The 22903-nt window shown below is 47.1% G+C and overlaps 1 protein-coding gene across 4 annotated transcripts in view; it reads right to left on the bottom strand.

Moving 5' to 3' along the window:
* Positions 1 to 13337: 13337 nt before the first annotated feature.
* MTHFD2L (methylenetetrahydrofolate dehydrogenase (NADP+ dependent) 2 like) overlaps positions 13338 to 22903 on the bottom strand; it is a 42286-nt gene continuing 32720 nt past the window's right edge. For 3 of the 4 annotated variants that reach the window (XM_030450161.1, XM_030450159.1, XM_030450163.1), the window contains 4 exons: positions 21624 to 21713; positions 16236 to 16356; positions 15337 to 15489; positions 13338 to 15024 (listed from right to left, as the gene is read on the bottom strand). In XM_030450161.1, coding sequence (XP_030306021.1) covers positions 14970 to 15024; positions 15337 to 15489; positions 16236 to 16356; positions 21624 to 21713 — 419 coding nt within the window. In that variant the 3' untranslated portion in view covers positions 13338 to 14969. The remainder of the gene's footprint in view (positions 15025 to 15336; positions 15490 to 16235; positions 16357 to 21623; positions 21714 to 22903) is intronic. The other variant, XM_030450160.1, reaches the window with a different exon arrangement.

The raw sequence follows: 22903 nt of genomic DNA on the forward strand, positions 1-22903 counted from the left end.
TCAGGAATACCCCAGGGCCTCAACACTCATCAAGATGTTCCTGTTCTGAGCTTTCTCTCTCTCTGGGCCCAACATGCTATAAAACCCCACATTCCTTCATCTCCAGTGAATTTAGTCCCAGCAGCTCTGGAGAGCCAGCCCTGAGTCACATGGCATGTGGAAACCTCTGGGGCTTGGTTCGGAAATGACCGAGATGATGTGAAATCATTTCTAGTCACCTTCTCCTCCCATCCGTGGTCTGAACATCACCTCAGGTATCCAAACCTCCCTAGACACTGTTCCTAGGTCACAGACTGAGGAAATGAATTCACCAGCTTAGCCACAGCCCCAGGCACCAAGAGGGAGCCCCAGGGAAGGACTGGAAGCCTCTGTGGGGCTGAGAAGGGCAGAGACAGCTCCAGCACAGGGGGAAACCATCTGCCTGCAATTCTGATTTTTCCTCCCACCTACATGAAGGTCTGGCTGCTATCAGCCACTGGGAAAGGAGACAGACCCCAGATTTCTGCTTAGAGCACCCCAGGAGTGCAGCCTAGATTCTTCCCTAACCTAAAAGCACACAAAAATATGTTCAGCCCCTGCATGTTCCTTTGTCCCCTCAGCAAGGAGCTGTGGGTTTGCCTGAGGGCCAAGGGATGGCAAAAGCCTAGGGAGCTTCCCCCAGAAACTCATCCCTACCTCTCCACCCATGGGTAGGGAGGGTGCTGGTCACCTGCTGGTCACACGGGAGAGGGGGTGAAGGGAGGATCTGCAGCTGGATGTCCTGGGGGAGAGATGCCAGCAGGCTGGTTGGCTGACTGTGACACTTCCATGGATAACACCTCTGCATGGTATCTACACATCCACCCCACTGTCCTCGTTCCTGGAGCTTGATGTTATTTAAGAGCTGCAGGAGGTTTCCTTTATGTCACTCGGAGCACATGCGTGTGTGATCAAGTGGGACAGGACGAAAGCCTGGGCTGGGCTTAATGGGATTGGTGTCACTTACTGAAGGAAGAACAGCACTAAGGTAGGGCTGGCAGTTCTTCATCAGTGCTCCTGCAGCCAGGGTCTTTGCCCTTCATGAAAGGAAAGGCAATGGGTAAGGGTCAGTGATCCAAAGCTGCCAAACAGGAGTTAGGTCTGCAGATCCAGTTAAATTCCTCAATAACACCAGCCCCCCTGCAGGGCCTTCCAATAAAACTGACATCCACAAAAACTACTTTTATGTAAGAGGCTGAATAAAGGCTGCACATTAGATGCTCAGGATGAGACATTTTGGCCACCGACTTGCAGCATGCCTACAGCAAAGGTCACCCCTTCAAACCTGACACATTCACCTTCCAGTTCCACACCCAGATTAACCTACCCTGCCCAAACCAAGCACACCAGCAGCCTGACAGCAACCGAAACAAAGACCATTAAGTTAGCACAGGGGGTGGCATCTCCTGGGTGAAACATGCCAGACATGAGAGGCTGTGCAGAACACAGCTCCACACCTTTGTCTCCATCCCCGCTTCCCAACCCTTCCTCCCCTGTTTCATTCTTGTAACATTTCCCCTTTGTGGACCAGGAGAGAGATTTCCAGGAAGGGCTGCTGTATGCAAAGCTCATTGCTCATCTTTCCAAATCATCCACTTTAGAGGGTGCATAGGTTAACTAAACGACAAAAAGAGGTCCCTGTGCAAGACTCTTTCCCCTCTCTCTCGGAGCGTTCCCTTACGCAAGGCGCCGCACACATCTCCTGCAGGGGGGCAGCTTTGGTCACCTCGTGACAGCACCAGAGCTGCCAACTGCTCTGCACATCTTGGAATTGTCTTCTACGTACATCTCAGTAACAACAGAGCCTTTAGGCAATGGCCTTCGATTGTTTACAGGGTTTTCATAAACAGGATATTAGCAATTTGTAAATATCCTGCTGGAAATCACTGAGCTGTGCTTGCAGGCTGAGAGCAGAGCAGTTTGATATATGCCCATCTGCAGTTAATCTCTCTACTAAAACTTCACTGGCAGCATTGCACAACTGCTCCTGACAGCAATTGCCTCTAATTGTACGTACCAATGCCTCTACTTCATGGCTTCTATAAATTGTTTGTGCAGTTGGTACATCTTCAGAGCATTTGCTGGGGAAGTATAAATCAAAGAATACATTATTATTGCAGTCATCATTTTCCATAGGCTTATGCTGTGCAGTTCTCATTCGAGTAGAGAAGGCATGAGAATCACACTTCTCTGAATTCTTGTTGCTAAACCTTACCCAGAGGCAGGTTGGTTTTTTTTGCACCTTCATATGAACCTTCAGTCCAGGTGAATGAACACAGCGACAGAAAAAAACTATGGTTTTCTTGGCAATTCCTCTAGTGTTGAAAATAGGGTGTTCTGCAGTCAGTCTAAAAATACCTCCCAAAAAGAAGCTGTAACACTAACCTCTCGTGTTAGCAGTTCACCTCAGGACAAATCCTTTCAGCAGAGTTAGAGCCTGGAAGCTCCCTCCAAGCTAAATACTGCATTAAAAACAATTCATAGGCTGGCACATGTTTTACTGACTAGGTAGCTAGCTTTGAGGGATGGAGGAGCTGCCTTCATGCAGAGAGAAGCTCCAGCATGGAAGCTAACAGAAGAACACTTGGTGCAGGAGAAGTTGTGTTACCCCTAATCCAAGTGTGAATAACCCACTACACCAGGAGTACACTGATGCAAAGTAGTGCAACAGTACATCTTAGCTCCAACACAAGTGCCTTAGAGATTCATAACTCCAGGCTACATCTCTGCTAGCACCAAGGCAGATGCCAGTAAAGCATTCAAGAAATAATAGCTGATCCAAGCTTAAATACTACTTAGGCAGGAGTACAAGTCCTCAGAAGAACGTGTGTTGTTGTTGTCTCCAAGCATGTTGAATTAAGAAGATCTTGTCTCAGCTACCTGGTGCCCTTTAAAGTAAAGAGCTACTTCTTACCAGCACCCTAGGGTCTGCAGGTAACATGGAACCTAACACTGTTCCCATGAACTTCCATGTGTCTGAGTCAGGCTGCTTTTCCCCAGCTCTTACACTCCTGTCTCTGTTGTACCCTTGACCACAAGACACAGCACTGTGGATGGGAGGCCATGGAGGTGCTCCCAGAGACACCCAGCTAAGCCATGCACTGCAGTGAAGCTGTCTGTCCCAGCCAGCCCAGAGTCCTGAAGGGAGTTCTACAGGTAAAGAAGACCATGACAGCCCCTCAGCTGTATCTCTGTCTCTGAATTGTGGCTGTGTTGTACTCTCCAGCCTTGTGGACTCTTCTTTTGCAAAAAAACCCCATTCCTCCAGTGGCATGTAGCAATCCTTGCTGGCTTCAAGCTGGGACCACTTCATACCACAGCCTTTTTCTTGCCCTTGCTCCCAGCTGGATGCTGCACAGCTCACCTCCAAACCACATCTTCTCTGTCACCAGCTCATTTACACCATCTCCCAGTTCCAGTCCCCTACACCCATCACCCTCATTCTCTGCTTTAGCGACCACAGTCCTGAACAGCAGCAGAGCACAATGGCAGCAAATGAAGCCCAGGCTGTCTGGCACCAAACACACTGGCACCTGGGGGTCTTGTGGTGAGTCTTCCTCCCAAGAGTCCTCAGCACATACCAGAAAAAGGCACTGGACTTGCAAGTCTTGTTCATCCTGCACAGAACTCCAGAGGAACCAAGATAAGCTTTCCTAAGGTTCATCCCCCAGCCCCCTGCACACACACTTCCCCCAGACTTTGGTAAAAAGCACGTAAGTCACAAGCAGATTCCCAGAATGACCTCAGTAGGACCCGTGTCAGCAGAACATCTCAGGCAGCACCCCGGTTTCTTCTCCTCCCATGCCAGTCCCTTGGGAGGCAGCAGAGATGGCTCTGGCTGCAAGTGCTGCCCTGGCTGTCCCCATGGGGGGCACACTGCTGTCATTCCTCCTGCCACCACAAGTGGGAAACGTTGTCCCTGTTTTTCACACCTCTAACCCATCGTTACCAACACCTGAACAACAGCCAGCTGCACCTCAGAAAGGTGTCTGCCCTCAACGAAATGATCATCCACTTTTTCTTTCATTGAAAACGTTGAGGAAAAGGCAGTGGGTGTGAAGTCCTGACGCTACTTCTTCTAAGGCAGATCACTGTGCATTGCACTATGAACTCAGCTGGGCTTCAGATTGCTTTGCAGATAAGGCAGGAGGAAACTGTAACACCCACTACAAGTGTATCTACAGCTAAGGAACGAGATAACTAAACGCCCTTGGGGAGATATGAAAGGCATTTAAAGCATAAAAATTGCTTACCTTTCCCTTACCAGGCAGGCAGATAAACACAAATGTCTGTTCAATAGTGCCCGAAAGTCTGATGCAAGCCCTCAAAAACAAAGGAAATCAAGGCTTTGAAGCAACCATGGTGCAAGGATGTGCAAATTCCCCACCAACTCAAAAACAAGCAGCTTGGAAGAAAGGCACAAGTTGGCAGAGATGACGGGCAAGGTGAAGGTGGAGGGCAGAGGTCGGTGGTTGTGTGCTGGACACCAAGGCCCGGGTGTTTCACAAGGGCATTCCCAGCTTGGCAGGTGCTGCCCAGCACTCAGACTTTCAGTCACGAGGCTGCTGGGACAGACTCTGCTCACCACATGCTGAGAGAGGGTGGGAGCAATTTGCTTTACTGCTCTTGCCAGAAGCCTCCATTAGTATATGTTATGAAAGCTCCAGAGAGGCAAAACATTTCTAAAACCACTTTATTAAAATTAGTAACACCCGAAACTCCCCCCAGTTGTTTGTGGATGGCAGGGCTGAGGGAGGCAAGCAGCAAAAGGAGCCAGGGCAGCCTTGCCTTCCTCTGCAGCCTGACAGCCCAGGGGAGGCTCCACAGAATTCCCTCTGGCTGCCCGCTTCCCCCAGAGCATGCTGAGGGACAGCCTGGATTTCAAGTTACAGCTGCACAGTGTTACTGAAGGACTAAGCAGTGTCTGCCACCCCTAGCACCCACAAACTACCTGCATGGTGTGTAATGCTCTCAGCCCATGGCATCCCTGCAGCTATTCTGATACTCTGCAATGGCAGCACCAAGGCAGGCACAGCATCTGCAACACACCCAGTGCAGGAGCAGAGACCTGGACCTGCACCTCCTGTCCCCTCACACATCACCTCCTCCATGGACAGCCAGACAGAGCACTCCTATCTGCCTCCCAGACTCCCTGTCCTGATGCTCCAGGAGAATGGAACTGTGAAGCTGACCAGGGAGAGAGATTTCAGAACTGTCAGGTCGCTATATTAAACATGAGGAACACTTGGTCCCTTAGGCCCATCTGTTCTGCAAGCCAGGACATGTCAGATGCTGTGGCCTCAGCAAATCAACCCAAGCTTTTTTCCCCCCTTTGCTGCTTCCTCACCCTTAGCACAGGCCAAATAAACTTCAAGCTCATGTCTTGTGCTTTACAAAAGAGACTGGAGAGGTCTACAGCTTCAGACAGGCTACTGAAATAACAGACCCCCAGAGGCAGATGCAAGCTTCTCCTGTACCATCTAATTCCTTCTGATATATGGAAACCTCTGCTTGCATTTCTTTGGCACTGACTTGTATTGAATCATATGGAACTGTAATTCCATATTACTTCTGTTAACTATCATTTTTCCATAAGCTTTGGGGGAATTTAACATGTGGAAAGCACAGGACTAAAGATCTCATGCCACACATGAAGACTGTTCAGGCCATCATCTGCACCTTCCTGCCTGAAGATCTGTCCCTGCACCATGGGCTCCAAACACTCCCGTGGGGCTCGGGGAACACACTGTAATGGGATCCAACTCTCCCCCACACTGCTGGCTTTTGGATTTCTGGGTCTTTTTTTCCTAACCCAGTTCTTTCAAGGACAATGGGATGTTGTCTGCAGGGCTTTCTACACCTGTACTGATCATATGAACCCAAGTTCTAGGTTAACTAAGATTATTTTTATGAGAAATAAAAGACAAACTCGCTGTTCAACATTACCAAAACACCTGAACCTACGTCAGAGCTTCAGCTCTGTATCAGCGCAAGGTAAGGCATGCATATTAAAGTCAGAGATTTTCTAGCATATGCACAGGGCACCTTTGACATCTGGCCTCTATATTTCCATGTCAGGTTGACACTGATCACAGGAAATATCTTTGGCATAACAGAAATTCTGTTGCAACAAAGCAAATTTGAAGAAAAAGGGAAATTGCCTCATATCTGTGCCATGTTTTCTTTCAATACAAATAGATACAACTATATGTACTGAAGGAGAGAAGCACTCTCACTTTCATTTGCTTAAAATTACAGATAATTCATACTCCAGAAGTCCTGTGGTAGGCATGAAGAACTGATGGATGGCCAATATAAAAACCCTGTGAAAACACACCAAGTCTATTTCCCACTGCTGCCAGGTGTTACTTTACAACAAATTGCTCAAAACTGACACCATTAATTCCACTACAGTTCTATCTGCTCAAACAGGAGAGGCAGGGGCCCAAGTGCAACAGACCCCCAAACCATGAACCACGTGTAGTCTGCTCCAAAGCCTGGTGAAGTGGATGGAAAAAGGCTCAGGATTTCAACAGCCTTTGTCCAAACAGCCCACAAGTTTTTTCCTCCACCCAGGGCTTTTCACCTTCTCTTCAACCTTACCTAAATGTAAGCACACCTACATTCAGGAGTTGCTGCTTCTGAACAGCTCATTAGCTTGGATCTCTTCCCTTGATCTTCCTATATATCAGAGTACTTCTTACTAAAAAACCCACTGCAAACAGATGGGAACTGTTAAGAAGCCCATGGCCCTCAAAAGACAAATGCCCAAATACCCCAGGACTCAGAAGGTGCAAGGAGCCTGAGATTGCACCCCTAAAGTCACCAGACATTTACTATAGCCTGCAGCAGGGTGTGGAGACAGGCCAGAGCTAACTGGGAACATCACAGATCCCTGCTTCCTGATTAATTCAGTTGCTACATGTCAGAAATATATAATGGGTTAAAAAGCAAACAAACTAACCCTGTTTGGAATCATTCTAAATACCCCTTTAAAGACCTTCCAGGCTGCAGGTTGAACATGGCACCTTACTGGGAAGAGGGCACTGGTCAAGTTTACAGTGGTACCCCACACAGAGCCATCTTCTCTCTGCCTCAATGAGCTGAGGAGGTCAAACCAGTACAAAAGTGCCCTGAGCAAGAGGAAAGGAAACAAGACAGCAGCCTCCATCTTTTCTCCCAACCCCACCAGACCTCTCAGTTTCTTCTCAGTGAGATGCAGCTCAGCCCTGGGAAGAGGTCAGAATAGGGTTAAAATGCTCCTTTGCAGCTCTCCCCCACACCCCACTCAAGGAAATAATCTCCATACAGAGTAAACCCTGGGGTTTTCCTTCTGCCTCGAGGCACTTGCTCTTGGTGGGAAGAGGGGACACCTGCTTTGGGTAGGCCATGAGGGATGGATCTGAAAGGAATCAGGCTGGACCTGAAGGAAGGAGTCAGGGAGGAACGGGAGGGCTTACACAACTTGATCTGACCACCCCCAAACTCTGTGTGGTTTTGCTGCAGTCAGAGCCATGGCACGGCCACGTCTGTGCCTGCCTCAGAGCCTCTGTGTCCTGGTGTAAGGACATGCCCTTTGCCTCTGCCACTTGCCATTCTTCTTGGGAACACACAGGAAGAAACTCCTGGCATTTCTTGGCTCCTACACTCATTTTTCATGCACAGAGGAACACCGAGTCCATAGAGAACATTTTTTGCTGCTGTAATCTTGATGGAAAAAGTAGTTACTGATGGAAGAAGGAGTTCAGGAGGTGGTTGAGAAGTGCCTGAGGGAGGAGAACTTTCAAATGTATTTGCACATGAGAAGTCACGAACGTGCCACCAAAAATGTCAAGAGAAGTATTAACAAGGCAAGGGGAGAGGGAAAGGGAATTTCCTGTCTTTCAGCTCCTCAGGAGCCCTGCCTGCATGTCAGCATGCTGGTTCACCCCGGGAAACCCAGCCAGCCTGAAAGGCTGAAAGGCAGAGATAAAGCCCCTTGGGGGCCCTCTTTGCATTTCTCTTCCTCAACAGCATTTCTCCAATAACCCCACACGAACATGTGGTGCTGTAGCTTTTAAAACAGGGGAGAAGCCCAGAACTGTTAGGCAAACACTGCAGGTCATGGCTGCACAGGGTGGGCTGTCACTCCAGGTGCTCCTCACTGTCCCTGCCTGCCTCTGACTCTCCTCAGCCTGCTTCACCACCCAGCTGGGTGGCTGCTGGGCTGCATACCTCACCAAGCAGGGATGCACCAAACTGCCCGGGTCCTCCCTGTCACATAAAGCTGTCACAGCTCCCTGAGAGCACGGCCCGTTGCCCCACAACCTTTAAATTTGGAATTAGTATCTATTAATACAGCTTCCTGGAACAGAGCTGGTATTCAAACCTGCTGCTGGGCTCCGTCAAACGGCCAAGAGAAGTCAATAAAATGCAGCTCATCATGGGATTTGCCATAACAATGGGACACAAACAGACTTAGTCTTACGTATAGAAATGATGTCAAACAAATTAGCTTTGCCCAGGTTAGTCAGATGCTCTTGCAAAGCAGAGCTCTGTCCTCTCATTTCTCAACCCTGGCTGTGCTGTCAGATGGAGCTATGGAGTGATGTCTTTGCACACTCATTCTCAATGTGGAATTTAGAGGAAGGGTTCTTGCCTTTCCACCCTCAACAAAACAAAAACCCAAAGAATAACCCAAAGAAGCAGAGATTAACATATTTCACGGAGTGATGGTGACACTCCTGTCCCTGGATCATAAGGTGGGTTGCCTTGGGAAGCTGAAGGTGGTGGCAGCTCAGTGAGTCCAGGGACTGGGCTTGCAGGAGCAACTTGTGTCTGGGGCAGCATCTCTGGGGAATCAGCTCAGGGCTCACAAATGTACCCTGCCCAGGAAGCTTCCCCATGTTGGCCCCTGCCAGCTGGCTCTCCATCAGTCTGTCTCTGGTTAGCCTATGGCAATGCCATCCTTTTGCTCAGCCATGACCAGGGAACTCAGCTTGACATTTGAATATCAGGTATTCAAAGCACAGCAAACTGTATTATTGCTTATTAAAGGACTAAATGCTGTTAAAAAGAAATGTCACTAGGGAATCTCTGCAAGGAAACTTGTTGGCCAGCATTCACCAGGTAAATCTGACACACAGTTTTCATCAGTGTTTAAATAACTCAGTGTTAGACAGGTTATCAAAACCTTGCATCTGACTGCTAAGTGGAAAACTAAGCCCAGAGCTACAGCTTGATCTCACAGGTGGCCTTATTTCCACAAAAGGGAAAAAACCCCAAACAATCAGATAGAAAACTTCCTTAAAATCACTCTGAAGGACATGCCTCCTCTGCCAAGTTCAGCTGGTCTTCAACTGCTCCAGAGAACGAGCACCTGAAACTGTTTATAACTCTCATTTGTCTGTGAATTTCTGTCTCACAGACTATTTTTGTAGTTAAGATTTTTATGTTAGGCTTTTTAAAAATTAAATTCAGAATTCTAATTTGAGTCGGGCAACCTACCACCAAACATCTTCCTCTTCTGCACAGACTGCTGGTGCCAGCTGTGCTGGGGCACCTCCTTCAGCTTGCCAAGAGCTGCTGCTTACAGAGCCTGCTCCTGCTCCTGCTCCCATTCCACTCAGCGAGAGTAGGAGCAGCCCAAAGCCCCAGCCAGGGTTTTTATTGCTGTCACGACACTGACTGCTGACACTGAGCTTTTAATGAGTACCTGCACTTTTTGTTTGTTTGTTAACTGGGTCTTAAAGGAGTCCCGAAGGATTCCCTGGATTAACAGTACAAGAGGGACCTCTACAGGCGTCCCCCTCGTGGGAGCAAAGCTGAAGGCAGGACGTGTCCCAGCAGCCACCCAGATGTCACTGCAGAGGCCACCTGCCTGCCAGGCACAGACAGGGAGTGCTGAGCTCTGCAGGCAGCACTTCCAGCCTCAGTCAGCAAGTCAAGCTGCTCACTGGTACCTCCACGGCCCCCAAGTGATACCCTGAAATACAAGCATTTTGTTCCCCCCCTCCTTGTGTTTCCTGCTGCTTTTCCTCTAGACTAGATCCAGCTATCCCTCTGCCACGGTGGTGTTTGGTTCCATGCCAGGAGCTACTGAAACAAGCAATGCTACTGGAGACCCTCCCTGTGATGGGCTGCAGCTGACCCACTGCAGCCTTCAGATGACTTTCTGCATCATGCAACCTCTCCCCTTGTCATGATACTTCTCTGAATAGCTCCACACAAAAAAATACAACAATAACAAATAGTTACAAGACAAAAAGATTCCACTTGTCATACCAAATCTAGAATGAATATTCAAAAAGAAACTCTTGCTGTTTACCATCAGGGTTTCATTTTACCAAGACTAACTCCTCTTTCCCTCTCTCAACACTGCAACTCCATCACCAATCTACTAGAGAACTGTTCTTCAAAGAACTCAAAGGAGCAGAGGAATGATCTACCAGCACCAGGAGCAGGTTTGAACAGTTTGATACCTCTCCTCCAAGCAACTCTAATCCCTCCATCTTAGTTCTCCACAGCACATCAGTCCCAAAAAGCTGCCTTGCATCACAGGGATGTTCTAAAGACAAATCCATGAAGGGCTGCAAGCTTCAGGGGTCATGGGAGCTATTCTGAACTCATTTATTATAGCAGCTGTTTTGCAACACTAGTCTGCTCTTTGTAGGACCAGAAATTAAATAAAACATAAAATGGGTGTAAAGAATGACAAAGCTATAAACATTTTGCTGAGCACTGTATGACTTGGGGGGGTTGATTTGCTGTTTGCATGGGGTTATTTTGTTTTCCTATGAGGTTTTTTTTTGGTTGGCTGGTTTAGTTTTGTTTTGGTTTTTTTTTTTTCACAAACTCCAGAATCCATAGAAAGTAACCAGTTTCACAGCTAGTTCTCAGGACATAAACCAGTCCTCACACTCAGACCATAGGCTAGTAAGCCTTGAGCTACCCACACGAGCACAAATCAGCTTTTTGCTTTTAATATGCACTAGAAGCATCTGGGTTGCCCTGGTAAGAGGGAAGGACCAGAAACCCTGCTGTGTTGTTATGCAAAACATACCCTTGGTTACCAAGAATAAAAAAAACCTTCTCTAAAGGAAAACAGTCTCCTACCTGCCTGCCTGCCACCAGACCTCTGAGACCTTCTTCAGGAGCCTCTGGCACTGTCTGCAGTTGGACTGGCTATTGGAGTTGAAGGGCCAGTGGCCCAGCTGCTCAGATTGAATCAGCTATATGTCACCATCAGTGCTCCCTTCTCAGCAGCCAGGACAGGGACACCCTGTGCTCCCAACACAGCTTCCCAGCACTTCCTTGCAGTATGCTGAAAGGACAGTCCTCCCTGCCCCAGCTGTACATCTTGTCTTGCTGGGACCAGGGAACCTGCAGGCCACCCACACACCTCATCAGAAAATGGGTGTCAGAGTCAAGGGAGGTTTCCAAGGCACCACAGTGTATCTGTGTGGGGACTGCAGGTGCCAGGGCAGCAGCCAGAGGGCTGGGTGGCTGAGGGCAGCTGGGCTGGAGAGATGTACTGCAGGAAAAGCCAGTATGGTTCCACCAGCCAGGATGACACACAGGGCTACTGCTCTGCCCCCTGGAAAGGCAGGTCCCAGTCTTTAGTCTCTCTTGGGCCTGCTGAGCTGGTGACACAACAAAGGTGATGCAGGACTGCCTAAAAGCTACCCCAACACCAGGGCTCCTCTGGAAATGACAGTTTTTGGCACGTGTGGCTGATAGGAAGCAGAAGCTTAAGACTCTTTTAATTATGCCATTACAGAAGGAGTCTGAGCTTGATAAATGAGCCAGGAAAGATGATCCTACTCCTCTGACAGGCCAGTTCTGCAGGAAATTCAGCACTGTAAGCAGCAACACACCGTGCTAGCCGGGTGGCTTCTGTCACTTATCAAGGCAGGGCTCAGCAGGGCTGGCTGGAGTGATCTGAGGCACCGCAGACTTCCTCAGCCGGGTCACTGCATCCAGCAGCAGAGTGATTCATTGCTCCTGCCATGCCTCAAACACAGCCTGGGCCTGAGGAAATGCCCCCAAACTGCAGTCACAACATTCTTCTCCCACATGGGCTACAGCCTGTAAACACTGCAGGCCCATGGAGAGCTGTCCCCTGTGCAGGAGTCCCCAGCACTGCATGGCTAAGCAGCTGCTTGCCTGCTCCAAGGTTGGGCTTCAGCATGAAGGGTGTACAGCACCCAGCCTTGATAGCACTTGGGAAAAGAAAAAGACCTCCACTTCCTTCCTTCTTCCCATCTGTGCCTTTCCACTTTATTCTCATTCTGCTCTCACACAAGGTCTCATTTTGCATGGCAGACTTATCTGGTGTTTCAGTATTGAGCTTTTCTTCCACTAGCAGAAAAATCTCAGCAAATTGTCACTGGCAGTCCTTCCAAAGCTGCCTTAGGACCAGAAAGCAAACCAAAAAAATATTTTATTAATTGGTCTCTTGCTAAATTGTGGCCTTGAAATAAACCTTTCTTTCCAATTACGTTGTGTGTGTGTCTCTATAGCTACAGAGTGCTTTATTGCATTAAGAAAATACTTTTGAAGAGGCACTTGAATTTCCTGCAAGGCATCTGCTTGATCACTGGTATGTAAAGGGCATCCAAAAAGTCAATAAGAGGACATGCAGATGGTTAAAACCAAATCAAAGCCATTTCTCCCCAACAACTTTCTTTGGATAAGTGAAAGTCCAGTTGTTCCAACTCCTGCCCTTCGAGCCTGAGCACGTTGTGTCCCTGCTCCAAGGCACAGCCTCTGTGGTGCAGAAGGGTTGGTCCTCTGCAAGGGAATGTGACACTTGTGGGTGCCTGCTGGCAGAGAACTCACTGTGGAGAAAGAAATCCACACACAGGACAAAAGCTTGGAGGCTTTTCATCCTTTGACCTAGAGAGCTCTCAAGTTTTCCCCAGGATCCATGAGAAAGCTCTCTCACCTGTGTTTTCCTGCTGTCATGCATGTTTCTAGTGGGTGTTTCTGTTCAGTTTGTCCAGGGTGTGGGAGGATGAAGGGTGGTTTTGCTGTCTGTGCTGATGGGCAGACTGTAATTCCATTCTAAGTGCACTCTCACTGCACACACCTGAGACAGAAAACAGCAGGGCAGCTACTGAAAGCGGTGAGGAGCAGAAGTTGCTTTTCAGCAGATAATCAGAAAAGGTCAGAAAAATGTGAAGGAGCAAGCAATAAAGAGATCTGAAGACTTAACTCGAGATGAAGAAAACAAAAAGGCTGAGTTGGGAAATCAGCTCAGTGCCTCCTACAAAACACTTGTGTCAATGTGCAGAGGAAAGGAGAGTTCTGGCTCCATCCTGCTCCTCACCAACAATCCTTCTTGTGTGTACACATGCTTCTTGCTCCAATCTGTTGCACAGGGACTCCAGCCAGTGTGTGACATGTTTTATTTATTGGTATCAAAAGGGGAGTCGAGATGACTCAGCTACTGACCAGGATCCCCCTGTGTGAGAAGCCCACTAAACTTCAGACCACTCGAGTGCCAAATGTACATTACCCTTTCCAAATCCAGTTTTTCATACACATTCCAGCATTATCATTGTGGTCTCACAAATACACAGGGTGTTTTCAACAAACAACAAGCATCCAGTTGTGAAAATAACTCACATTAACAAAGAAATGGAACTTTGCAGCAGGACACCTAGATTTAGGAGCCTGTATCGCTCCATAAAACTGCCAAGTACCTGACTGCCCTTTTCTCACAGATGGCTAAGCAGAGCAGATGCATCTACAACGTGCAAGAGCTGAAATGAAGAACTCCTAGAGCCATCTCCAGTCTCATCAGCACTGGCAAAGACTCCAACTGTCAGAGGGAAGTCACAGTTAGTCCTAACAACTTGATAATGAATTTTCTTTCCTTTTCCTTGAACAAAACCTTTTTACCTTTGCAATTCTTGGTAGACAAGATGAAGAAAAAACAAGCATCTGGAATGTAATTTTTTTTTTCCAGGATGGAAATAAATCCCTGTGATCATTGCTTTCTTACTTGAGTGGTGACACTGTGCACACAATGTGAGAAGAGAACAGCCTGCTTCCTGGCCAAAGGTATGCTCAAGTTACATAACAAAATTCCACCTTCTCTAGCAAATGAGGTCTTGTGCTGAAATCACAGTGCAGCAAGAGGTGGTGCTCTGCCTGACGTTCCAGGCATCTGAGGAGCTGCTGTAGGATGTCAGTCAGGGCAGAGTTCTTTGTCATGAGCACACCCAACAATCCATCTACTGGAGGAGGTTCGATTCCTTTGCTTATGAAAACAGTAAGAACTTGCCATGCCTAGAGGTGTCATGATCTAATTTTCCAGGAATTGCTTCCTCCCTATTGCTAAGTTTAAGTGAGCTTTTGAGAACCATCCATTTTCCTCAGTCCAGAGCACTTTATGGTTTTGTCCTTTATGGCAAGAGAAGTCTGTACATTGTTTGGCACACTGGAGATAACTGCTGTGCTGGAAGAGGGCTGTTTGCCCACACACAAGGCAGCAGACACTGAAATCAGAACCCAAATGGTTTCTTATCAGCACATGATGTTCAGAGCACAACTCCACTGTGAGACAGGTTGTGCTTTTCCTCCAGAGGAGAAAAACAAAGAAGAAAAAAATCAAAACAAAAGAGACAACACTGTACTAGGGCTTGAAATGACTGAAAGCAGCCGAAACCAACCAGTCCTCCCCTCAGCAAGTACCAACCACAGGAGAGTGTTGAGAGGGCTGCAAGTATCCTCAGCTTCTGGAGCTGTGCATGGAGCAACCTTTACTAAAAGGAAGAAGTCTTTCTTCACAAGTGAGCAGAGCCCATCAGTCCTGCAGGAGTCCCTTTTACGTACTCGCTCTGCCATTCCCTTCATCCCATCTCCTCAGCCAGGCTGGGGGCCCTGCCAGGTGGCACGGGGTGGCCTTCCCAGCAGAGCTTCTTCTCCTTTACAGGCAAATTGGTGAGTGTTCCAACGCCAGACCTTCACAACGCTGTCTCGCCCATGCAGACTTTGTAAGGTGATTTCAATTTCCTGCATCTAAAATGGACAACATCATGTGAATTTAGTCAGACAAATCTATAAACCACAGCAGTCTGAAGAGAACCCAGATTTAATCAACTGACTCGTTGAGGCAGCCCCAGTGAAACCCATGTTTAAGCCAGTCACACTCTTTGACCCGACTGGCAGATCAGAAAGCAGAGGTATAGTGTCAGCTCCTTTGTGATCACACCACAGATCACTAACAGCTATGAACACACTCCCAGTGTACACCGTTTCCACTGTACACCGTTTCTTCCTGCCCACAGTAATTCAGATGAATGTAACCAGAAGGTTATATATCTCCCATACCTCTTTCTGACGTAGCAGTAGATGATAGCAAGTATCCCACTTGTCAGAATTCCCACACCAATCCCCACAGCAATGTAGCGCTCGTAAGAGTTATGTGCGTAGGAATTCAGTGTTAAATGCTCACACCTCTCTCCATTATAGCCTGCAAGGCACCTACAAAACAAATATACACCATGCAAAAACGATTCAGAACTTGTTATTTCAGAAATACATCTACGTTTTCATCACCTTGAAACAATTTATAACAAGCACAAATGAGGATGGGCTGAATCTGGTGCTCACTCAGAACCTCTCTGCTCCACCAAGACTACCAGTTGCCCCAGTCTGTCAGGATTAAAGCCAGCTCAAGCACTGCAGCCACAGCAGCAAAGGCAGTCTCAGCACACCCTCAGCACAGAGGGTGTGGATGAGGAGCACTGTGCTCTGCTGATCCGCAGCTGCTATCTGGTCTCCAGAGGCCAAACCTGCCCACTGTGGACCCTACTTCAAGGACACCATAATCCTGGCTGGTGTACAAACAGCAGAATCAGGGAACTGCAGCTGGTATCTTGGAAGATTCCCCCCTCCTTCACAGCACTCACTGTGAAAATCTTATTCCTCTACTACTTACCCTAGCACCAGTTGTAACCTGAGATGCCATCACAGCAGTGACCTACAGAGTTGTGAATTTTCCCTCTCCCTTCCCTAGTATGACTCCAGCACAGCACTGCTGCCCCGTTACCAGTCCTGAGCCACCACAGCACTCAAGTCTGTGCCAGAACTGAAGCCTGCAAATACTGACACAGCAGCTGTGTTCTGCTGAAAATTAGTCCCATGAGGTCAGTAACACACAGTGGACAAAGAAACAATCCTAGTGTTGTTATTTCCCAAGAAGGATACTTAGAAGCAGAGCTCTTTACTTGCATATGGGTTTCCTCAGCTCACTGTGGAAGGCGCAGAGCCCATTGATACAATAGCTGTGGTGTTCTTCCAGACAGGTCTGCATGAGCTTCAAGAGCTTTGGCTGCTCTGTGTAGTCTACTGTGAAAGGGAAAAAACTCATGTTATATTGGGGAAAAAAAATCATCTGCATAGATTTTCACAAGTCAAGGTGCACAGACACTGCCTGCAGAAGACACTTAATATACATTTACTGTGATATGTCTCTTGAGCAGATTCAAGCAGGGCTGAACAGAACAAGCTTCAAAGACATTCCAGCATAGCTTTAGAGAAAGAACAAACTCCAAATAAATTACTAGCTCTTGAGAAGTATGGATAAAAAACATGATGGGAGATTTCACACAGGGTAACAGCTGCACTATCTAACCTGCAATCCTATCTGAAAAGCCATCCCAAGAACATCAGGGGTCTAGGACATAATGAGATCATTTACTTATTCTCAGTATGCTTTTCCAGTCTGGATTAAAGTTATTAGTTAACTCATTTTTTCTTTTCCCCATCACAAGACAAACTACTACATTTCTACCACCCCTACCTGCCAGCTCAGCAGCTATGAGCAAGTGATGAATGGTGGGATTGCTCCCTCCATCCACTCTCCACGGGCTAACATCAGCAGTGTTCAATTCAGCTTGCAAGCACCCAGGACTGCTCAGATGCTCTTCCTGTGCAAAACCACAGTCTGCTACTCTTAAGCTTCTGAATTTGTGCAAAATTCTATCCACCCAGGTCAGTAAGAGTGCTTCTATGAAAGTACAGACCGTGACTCCTACACATTGACTGAAGAGCCCCTGAGCCCAGGAACAAGGCACTCTCCTGTGCAGGAGGAGTGCAGAGGCTGGCATGAAGCTGTATCACAGGAGCAGGGGTGCAGCAAGCGAAGAGAAAGCTCCAGAGCTTCACCATGAAAGCAGGAATCTTCTGGAACTGGTTTCTGCCCAGTGACAGGTATTGCTGGTGGGGTGGGGTGTCCAAGCAATGTCTTACTATTTCAGGACAGGGAACTCTTTTAGTGATGGCTGAGCATGATTTCCTAAGCCATGGCTGTCAACACCAGCTTTCAGTTATGACCACAGAAAAATAACATCATGCAGGAAGGTGACAAGGTCTGCTCAGCATGACTAAGCAATGGTACAGCAACCAGAAACCTTCCCTTCTGACTAAGAGCTGAATCAAGGTCTGGAGATACTACACTGATGGAGCCACTGGTAGAGATGCAAGCCTCCAACTGTCCTGCGGGCAACTCAAGATCAGGAGTAACACCACCAACCTCCTAAATTCCCAATCAAATTCCAGTTTGAGTCACTTAATGGCAAGAACTCCCCTGTGTACTCAACTAAGGGATTTTTTCTTTGTTCTTCATGCAGCTTCATCACAGAGATGACAAGCAGTGGTAAACAGCTGCTCTACTCTACACCCACATGTTAGAGCAATTCCCATCCTCAGTTGTGAATCACCTCGTTTGGGCACCAAAAAGGCACAGTGCTATCACTGCTATCAGATCAAACAACACTGCTTTGAAAAGTGCCCTCTAAAACCTGACAATCAGACTTTCAGCTTATCAAGAGACTTAGAAAGAACAAGTAACAATTCAAATCTGCTTGAGAAAAGAGCATGTTGGACAAGATAATCTCCAGAGGTCAATTCCTTAGGAAGAGCTACAGGCTGGGAAAACATCTCTTACTTTCCAATGAACTTCTTTGAGAAAAGGTCACCTTTTCCATTCCTGTATGGAAAAATCACCAGTTCCTCTTCACACTGTGGAGATGGCAGACCTAAAGCCAGAAGCTACAAACCAAATGCAAAGTTCTGGCCTAGCAGTCAAGTGACAACCCCTACACACAGAAGGACACACCGAGATGCAGCAGGGAGTACCTGAGGCAGTTCACACACCAGGTTTGGGGCAGCATCACCTCACAGCAAGCTCTACACTGCCACAGCAAGGTTGTCCCCCTGTGCTGACACCAAAGCAGCCTCTCTGCTACAGAAAGCCCTGTGCAGACCAGACACAACCACAGCCTTGAGCCACACACTCTGCAAGGGCAGGAGTTGGCTATGGCTACACGTACCAAGCTCTGGCTCTTTTCTGTCTGTCTCAGACTGGTTGGCTGAGAGCACAGTCAGCACAGGACCAGGCCTCGGAGGGACAGATTTAAGGAAGAAAAGAAAAACTTGAGAAAGGACAGAAAGGAAGTAAACACAGATTTTATGACAAGAGATGGATAATCCTGTTTTCTGCACAGGAGGAAACTACAGTGCTCACTACTGGAGAAATCACCATGCAGTGCACAGGATGAAATCTGCAAAAGGACATTTTCACTCAGGGCTGATGCACCTGCAGACCAGATCAGAAAATAAGCAGTGGCACATTGCTGCTTCCACCATGCCTCTCCCCTTTGGCACCAACTGCTTTGTATCATCATTTCAGCACAAAGAGGGGTGAAGCCACTGAATCTACCCACCTACCAGGAGCCTTCAATGTGTGCTTCCTGACACCTGAATTACTGCTTTTCCACTGGGCACTCAGATGCCTATTGCACGTGTTTAATATTTCACTTCTATCTCTGCCACACAGAGGAAAAAAAAAAAGACCAAGGAAGGCACAATTCAGCATACCATAGGTGTGAAATCCCCAGCCAGCTCTACTCAAATTTCCACCAGCTGGATCCATGTGGGTGGAACACCCCTCCTGGTTCACCCTACCACTGCCGAGAGGTGGCAGCCTCCCATCTGCCAACGCCTGGAAGAAACCTCACCTCATGCAGGTATGGAAAACCTCTTCCCCCGAGTGCCCTGAAAGTTAGTCCTGTCATTAGAAACAAAGCTCAGCCTAGAGCAGAAGCTTGCCTAGAAAGCGACTGAGACAAACATCTTGCTGTGCAGGTGACAAACAAACAATTCATCCCTCCCTCCTTCTCAGGAGCGAGAGCTTTGTCCATCGTGGGCTGCAAGATCAGACCTTTCTTAAACGTACACACACAAACTGCTAATTATTTTGACATTGCAAAAGCATAAAGTGCCTCTGAAAGAATGATGAGTCTTGAAAAGAAAGAGCAACTTTCCAACCCATCCCAGAGAATTGTGCTAATTCATATCCTACTACCCACCTAGATCCTAAATGAGCTGTTGAATAAACATATCCATGTGCCCTTTCATGTCACGTGAGTTAAAGAATGCTGCGTAAGCACTTGACAGCTGCCTGCAACTGAGTCATTCCAACAGATACACTTGGCAAGATCTGACATGAAATCAAACCTACAGGTACCTGGGAGCCCGGGCATGCCAAAACTGACAGACAGGCAAAGAAAAGAGTCAGCCACTCAGATCAGGACAGCTCAGCCTGCAAGAATGGTGCATCGAGGAGGAATGGGAGAGTCAGGAAGGGGAGGGAGAGAAGGGGTCAGCCCCAGGTTCAGGGCTTCCCTCACAGGCTGCACGGAAGACACAGCTCATGGCATTGAAGGATCTCATTTCTTCCCTGGTAAAACCAAGCCCTTCCCTACTCCTGGTTGCATATTTTTCTATCAAGGCTCCCCTTCAGCCCAAACACCATCAGGAGTTCTTTATCCCTGCCAAATCACCTACCAGTCAGGCATCCTCCCCATTTTCCCCGTGGCTGATGACTGAACCTAATGCTTCCTAACCCCAGCACTGGTCACAAGTAAAGCCTGAGCAACATAAAATAAGGAACTAGAACATGATCTTGTAAACAGGAGGCAAGTGGATCAAGCAGAAATTAATGGTTTTCAACAAAATGCACCTCAGTCCCCAGGAGATTTGCAATCCCACAAGAAACTGTCAGTTCCTCCAGTGATACCTAAGCAGGAATCCAAGTTCTTAGCATCCAGTATCACTAAACTTTATTATGAACTCAACTTGCACAAGGACCAGAAGCTACAAGAAACCTTCAGTGATACAGTCAGTTTCTTTGTCAGCTCTTTAAAAATTTCTTTTCAGTCTTCTTTCTGGAAATGCTGTTTTCTAACCTTTCAGTGTTTTTGTAAAAGATAAACCAAAATATACTTTTACCAGGGTAAACATGCCCTCATCTGCTTGTGAATTTGCTTCTACTTTTGAGCAGAACACACTCTCAGCTACAGGTGTCTGACTGGCACAGCCACAGCTGGCACACAGCTACACCAGACAATCAGACCTGGCTGGGCCCCTCTAAATCAGCCTCCTTCTTGTTAAAGATGGTTCATAACTCATGCTCTTTGGAAATAATACCAACAGAACACTTAATGAGTCACAACACATTGTTACTTCATTGTACTCCTGACTGCTGTGTGGAGCTCTGGCAGAAGCATGTCACAGGCAAATCCACTAAACCAGACCCCAGTGCTGCTCTAACACATCAACATCTTCCTGACTTCACCTACATAGGTGTGTGTATACACATTATACATTTTATATATATGAAACCCAGATATGCACTATATACATGACTGTTACTCTGTAATACTGTACCACTACAACAAATCAGACAAAACCAAAAAATCTAAATTGTAAGAAAAAAAAACCAAAAAACTTATGGATCAACTAAGCCAAACTTGTGGCACATCCTGTGATGACATACAATTACCAGAAGGTAATTTGTATGCATGTTTATGTACTTTTTAAAGTACAAAGACATTAATAAGTATTATGGTTAAAATCCTTTCCTCCTTTACCGACCTGCCAAAGCCTCAGCTGCAGATCACACAGTTCTCCACAAGGAATGACATCACTGGCACCTGAAGTAACACCAAGAATGCAGCTTGCAGGAGCAACACAGCCCTCTGCTCTTAGATGTTGGCAGAAAATAGCTTGAGTTCACATTTCAATCAGAAAAGAGAAAGAGAGAGCTAGCAGTCTGAAGAGGGCTATGGAAGCTGCAACAGCCAGAAGCAAAACTCCAACAAAGCAAGCAGGCACCCAGGGCAGTGAGAGGCACCACCTGAAGTTATGCTTGCTGCCTTCTCACTGTGTGCATGTTCACACTGAAGACAGATCGAAACCAAGCACTCGTTCAAAGGGGCAGAAACAGCCACCAGAAATGCAGATCTGTCCCAATTAGCCTTAAAATACCTCCTGCAAATTGTAACTGCCTTCAGATAAACGATTCTCCAGCTGGTGGACACTGAGCCTACCCCAGCTGAAGGGGAGGTTCTGCTTCAGAGAAGTTTTTCAGGCTCCTTGAACAAAGAAAGGAGCTCATCTTGCAAATAAAACCCACAAAATTCAACAGTGTCCAAGTGACAGAAGCATGATAGCAGCTACCAGCTTAACAGATTTCATTGGGGTTTTTAATTTTGCCTTTTTTTTGGGAGTGTGACAGATTCACAGAGACAAACAGAACAAAAAAGAAATACCTTCAGTGTTGTTTTTTGTCCAGTTATTCCATAAGTCCGCGCTGAGGGATGACACAGTAACAGCTGACTCTTCACTCAGTGCCCCCATTGCTGTGTAATGCAAATAGATGCTTACTGTAACAGAAAAACTCAGTATACCTATTCAAGGTTCAATTCAGAAAACATGTACCAACTTAAAACAACTGTGACCCGATGCAGCAACATGGTAACAACTCATTTAAAACATTCTTCGCCACAGCATAATTATGCTTGGAGGAAAACAAACTATTGTTTGCAAATTTCCAAAATAAATACCCATCCTGTTCTTCATGCTGCTACCTTACACCATTTACAACACTCTTTACCAGCCTTAGTAGCTTCCTTTTTAAAAGTCTGAATTATATCACTCCAATAATTCCACTCCATGAATTATACCCTATCCATTAACATCTCCTCCAGGTTTAGAGCTGCTAACGTGATTCTCCTTGGCAATGCCTTCGTGTGCTTCCCACCCCTACTGCTCGTTTCAGAGTCAACTGTAGTTCAGCACAGCCTTGTATCTTACGACACTGAAAAGCCTCCTCCAAACCTACCTTTCAGCAAAATATAGAGTAGCATTCCAAATGCCATGGCAAGCAGCTGCTTTAACACCTTCTCAACTCTTCTTCCCAGATGGCTCACTCGCTCCGCTTATCTGTGCTCCCAGGTTTTCTCTTCCACTTATACGCCACGGAGCGTCATCTGCTCTTCTCACCAATCAAAGAAAGGTGCATCTGGCAACAACCTCAGCCCCCAGGGCAACCACACATTTATTTAGGAAACTGCTATTATCTAGCAATGGGATCAGGTTTTCTTTTGAAACCCTGGTTTCCTATTACCTGTGGGCATAATTGTGCATGCAAAGATAGAGTTTTCAAGGGAGGCCGGGTACCTGCCAGAGCAGACCAACCAAAGACAGGAAAACAGAGGTAAGCAAAATGAAAACTGTTGTATTGTGAAAAACGTGATCTTTCTTTCCCTTAGCAATGTAGGGCTTGTGTCACTGCCAGGAGAACTGTCAGTGTTCAGGATGCTACTCTGGTTTCCAGGGACCAGCCCCTGCTTTGCTGGTGTTCCTTCCTTTGGTCCTCCTTGTACCTCAGCTCCCTGCCATCCAGAAGAGGAACTGCAAGACCAGCTAGTGCAGAGATTAGGAAGCGATCAGACATGAAGATAATGGATGCTGCTCTCCATCAGTGACTGCTAGCAAGATGCCTTTGATCCCAGGTTCTGTCAAGCCAAGGGGCATGCTAATCACTCTT

Source organism: Calypte anna, chromosome 4A, assembly GCF_003957555.1.
Source record: "Calypte anna isolate BGI_N300 chromosome 4A, bCalAnn1_v1.p, whole genome shotgun sequence".
In the NCBI taxonomy this organism is placed as follows: domain Eukaryota; kingdom Metazoa; phylum Chordata; class Aves; order Apodiformes; family Trochilidae; genus Calypte; species Calypte anna.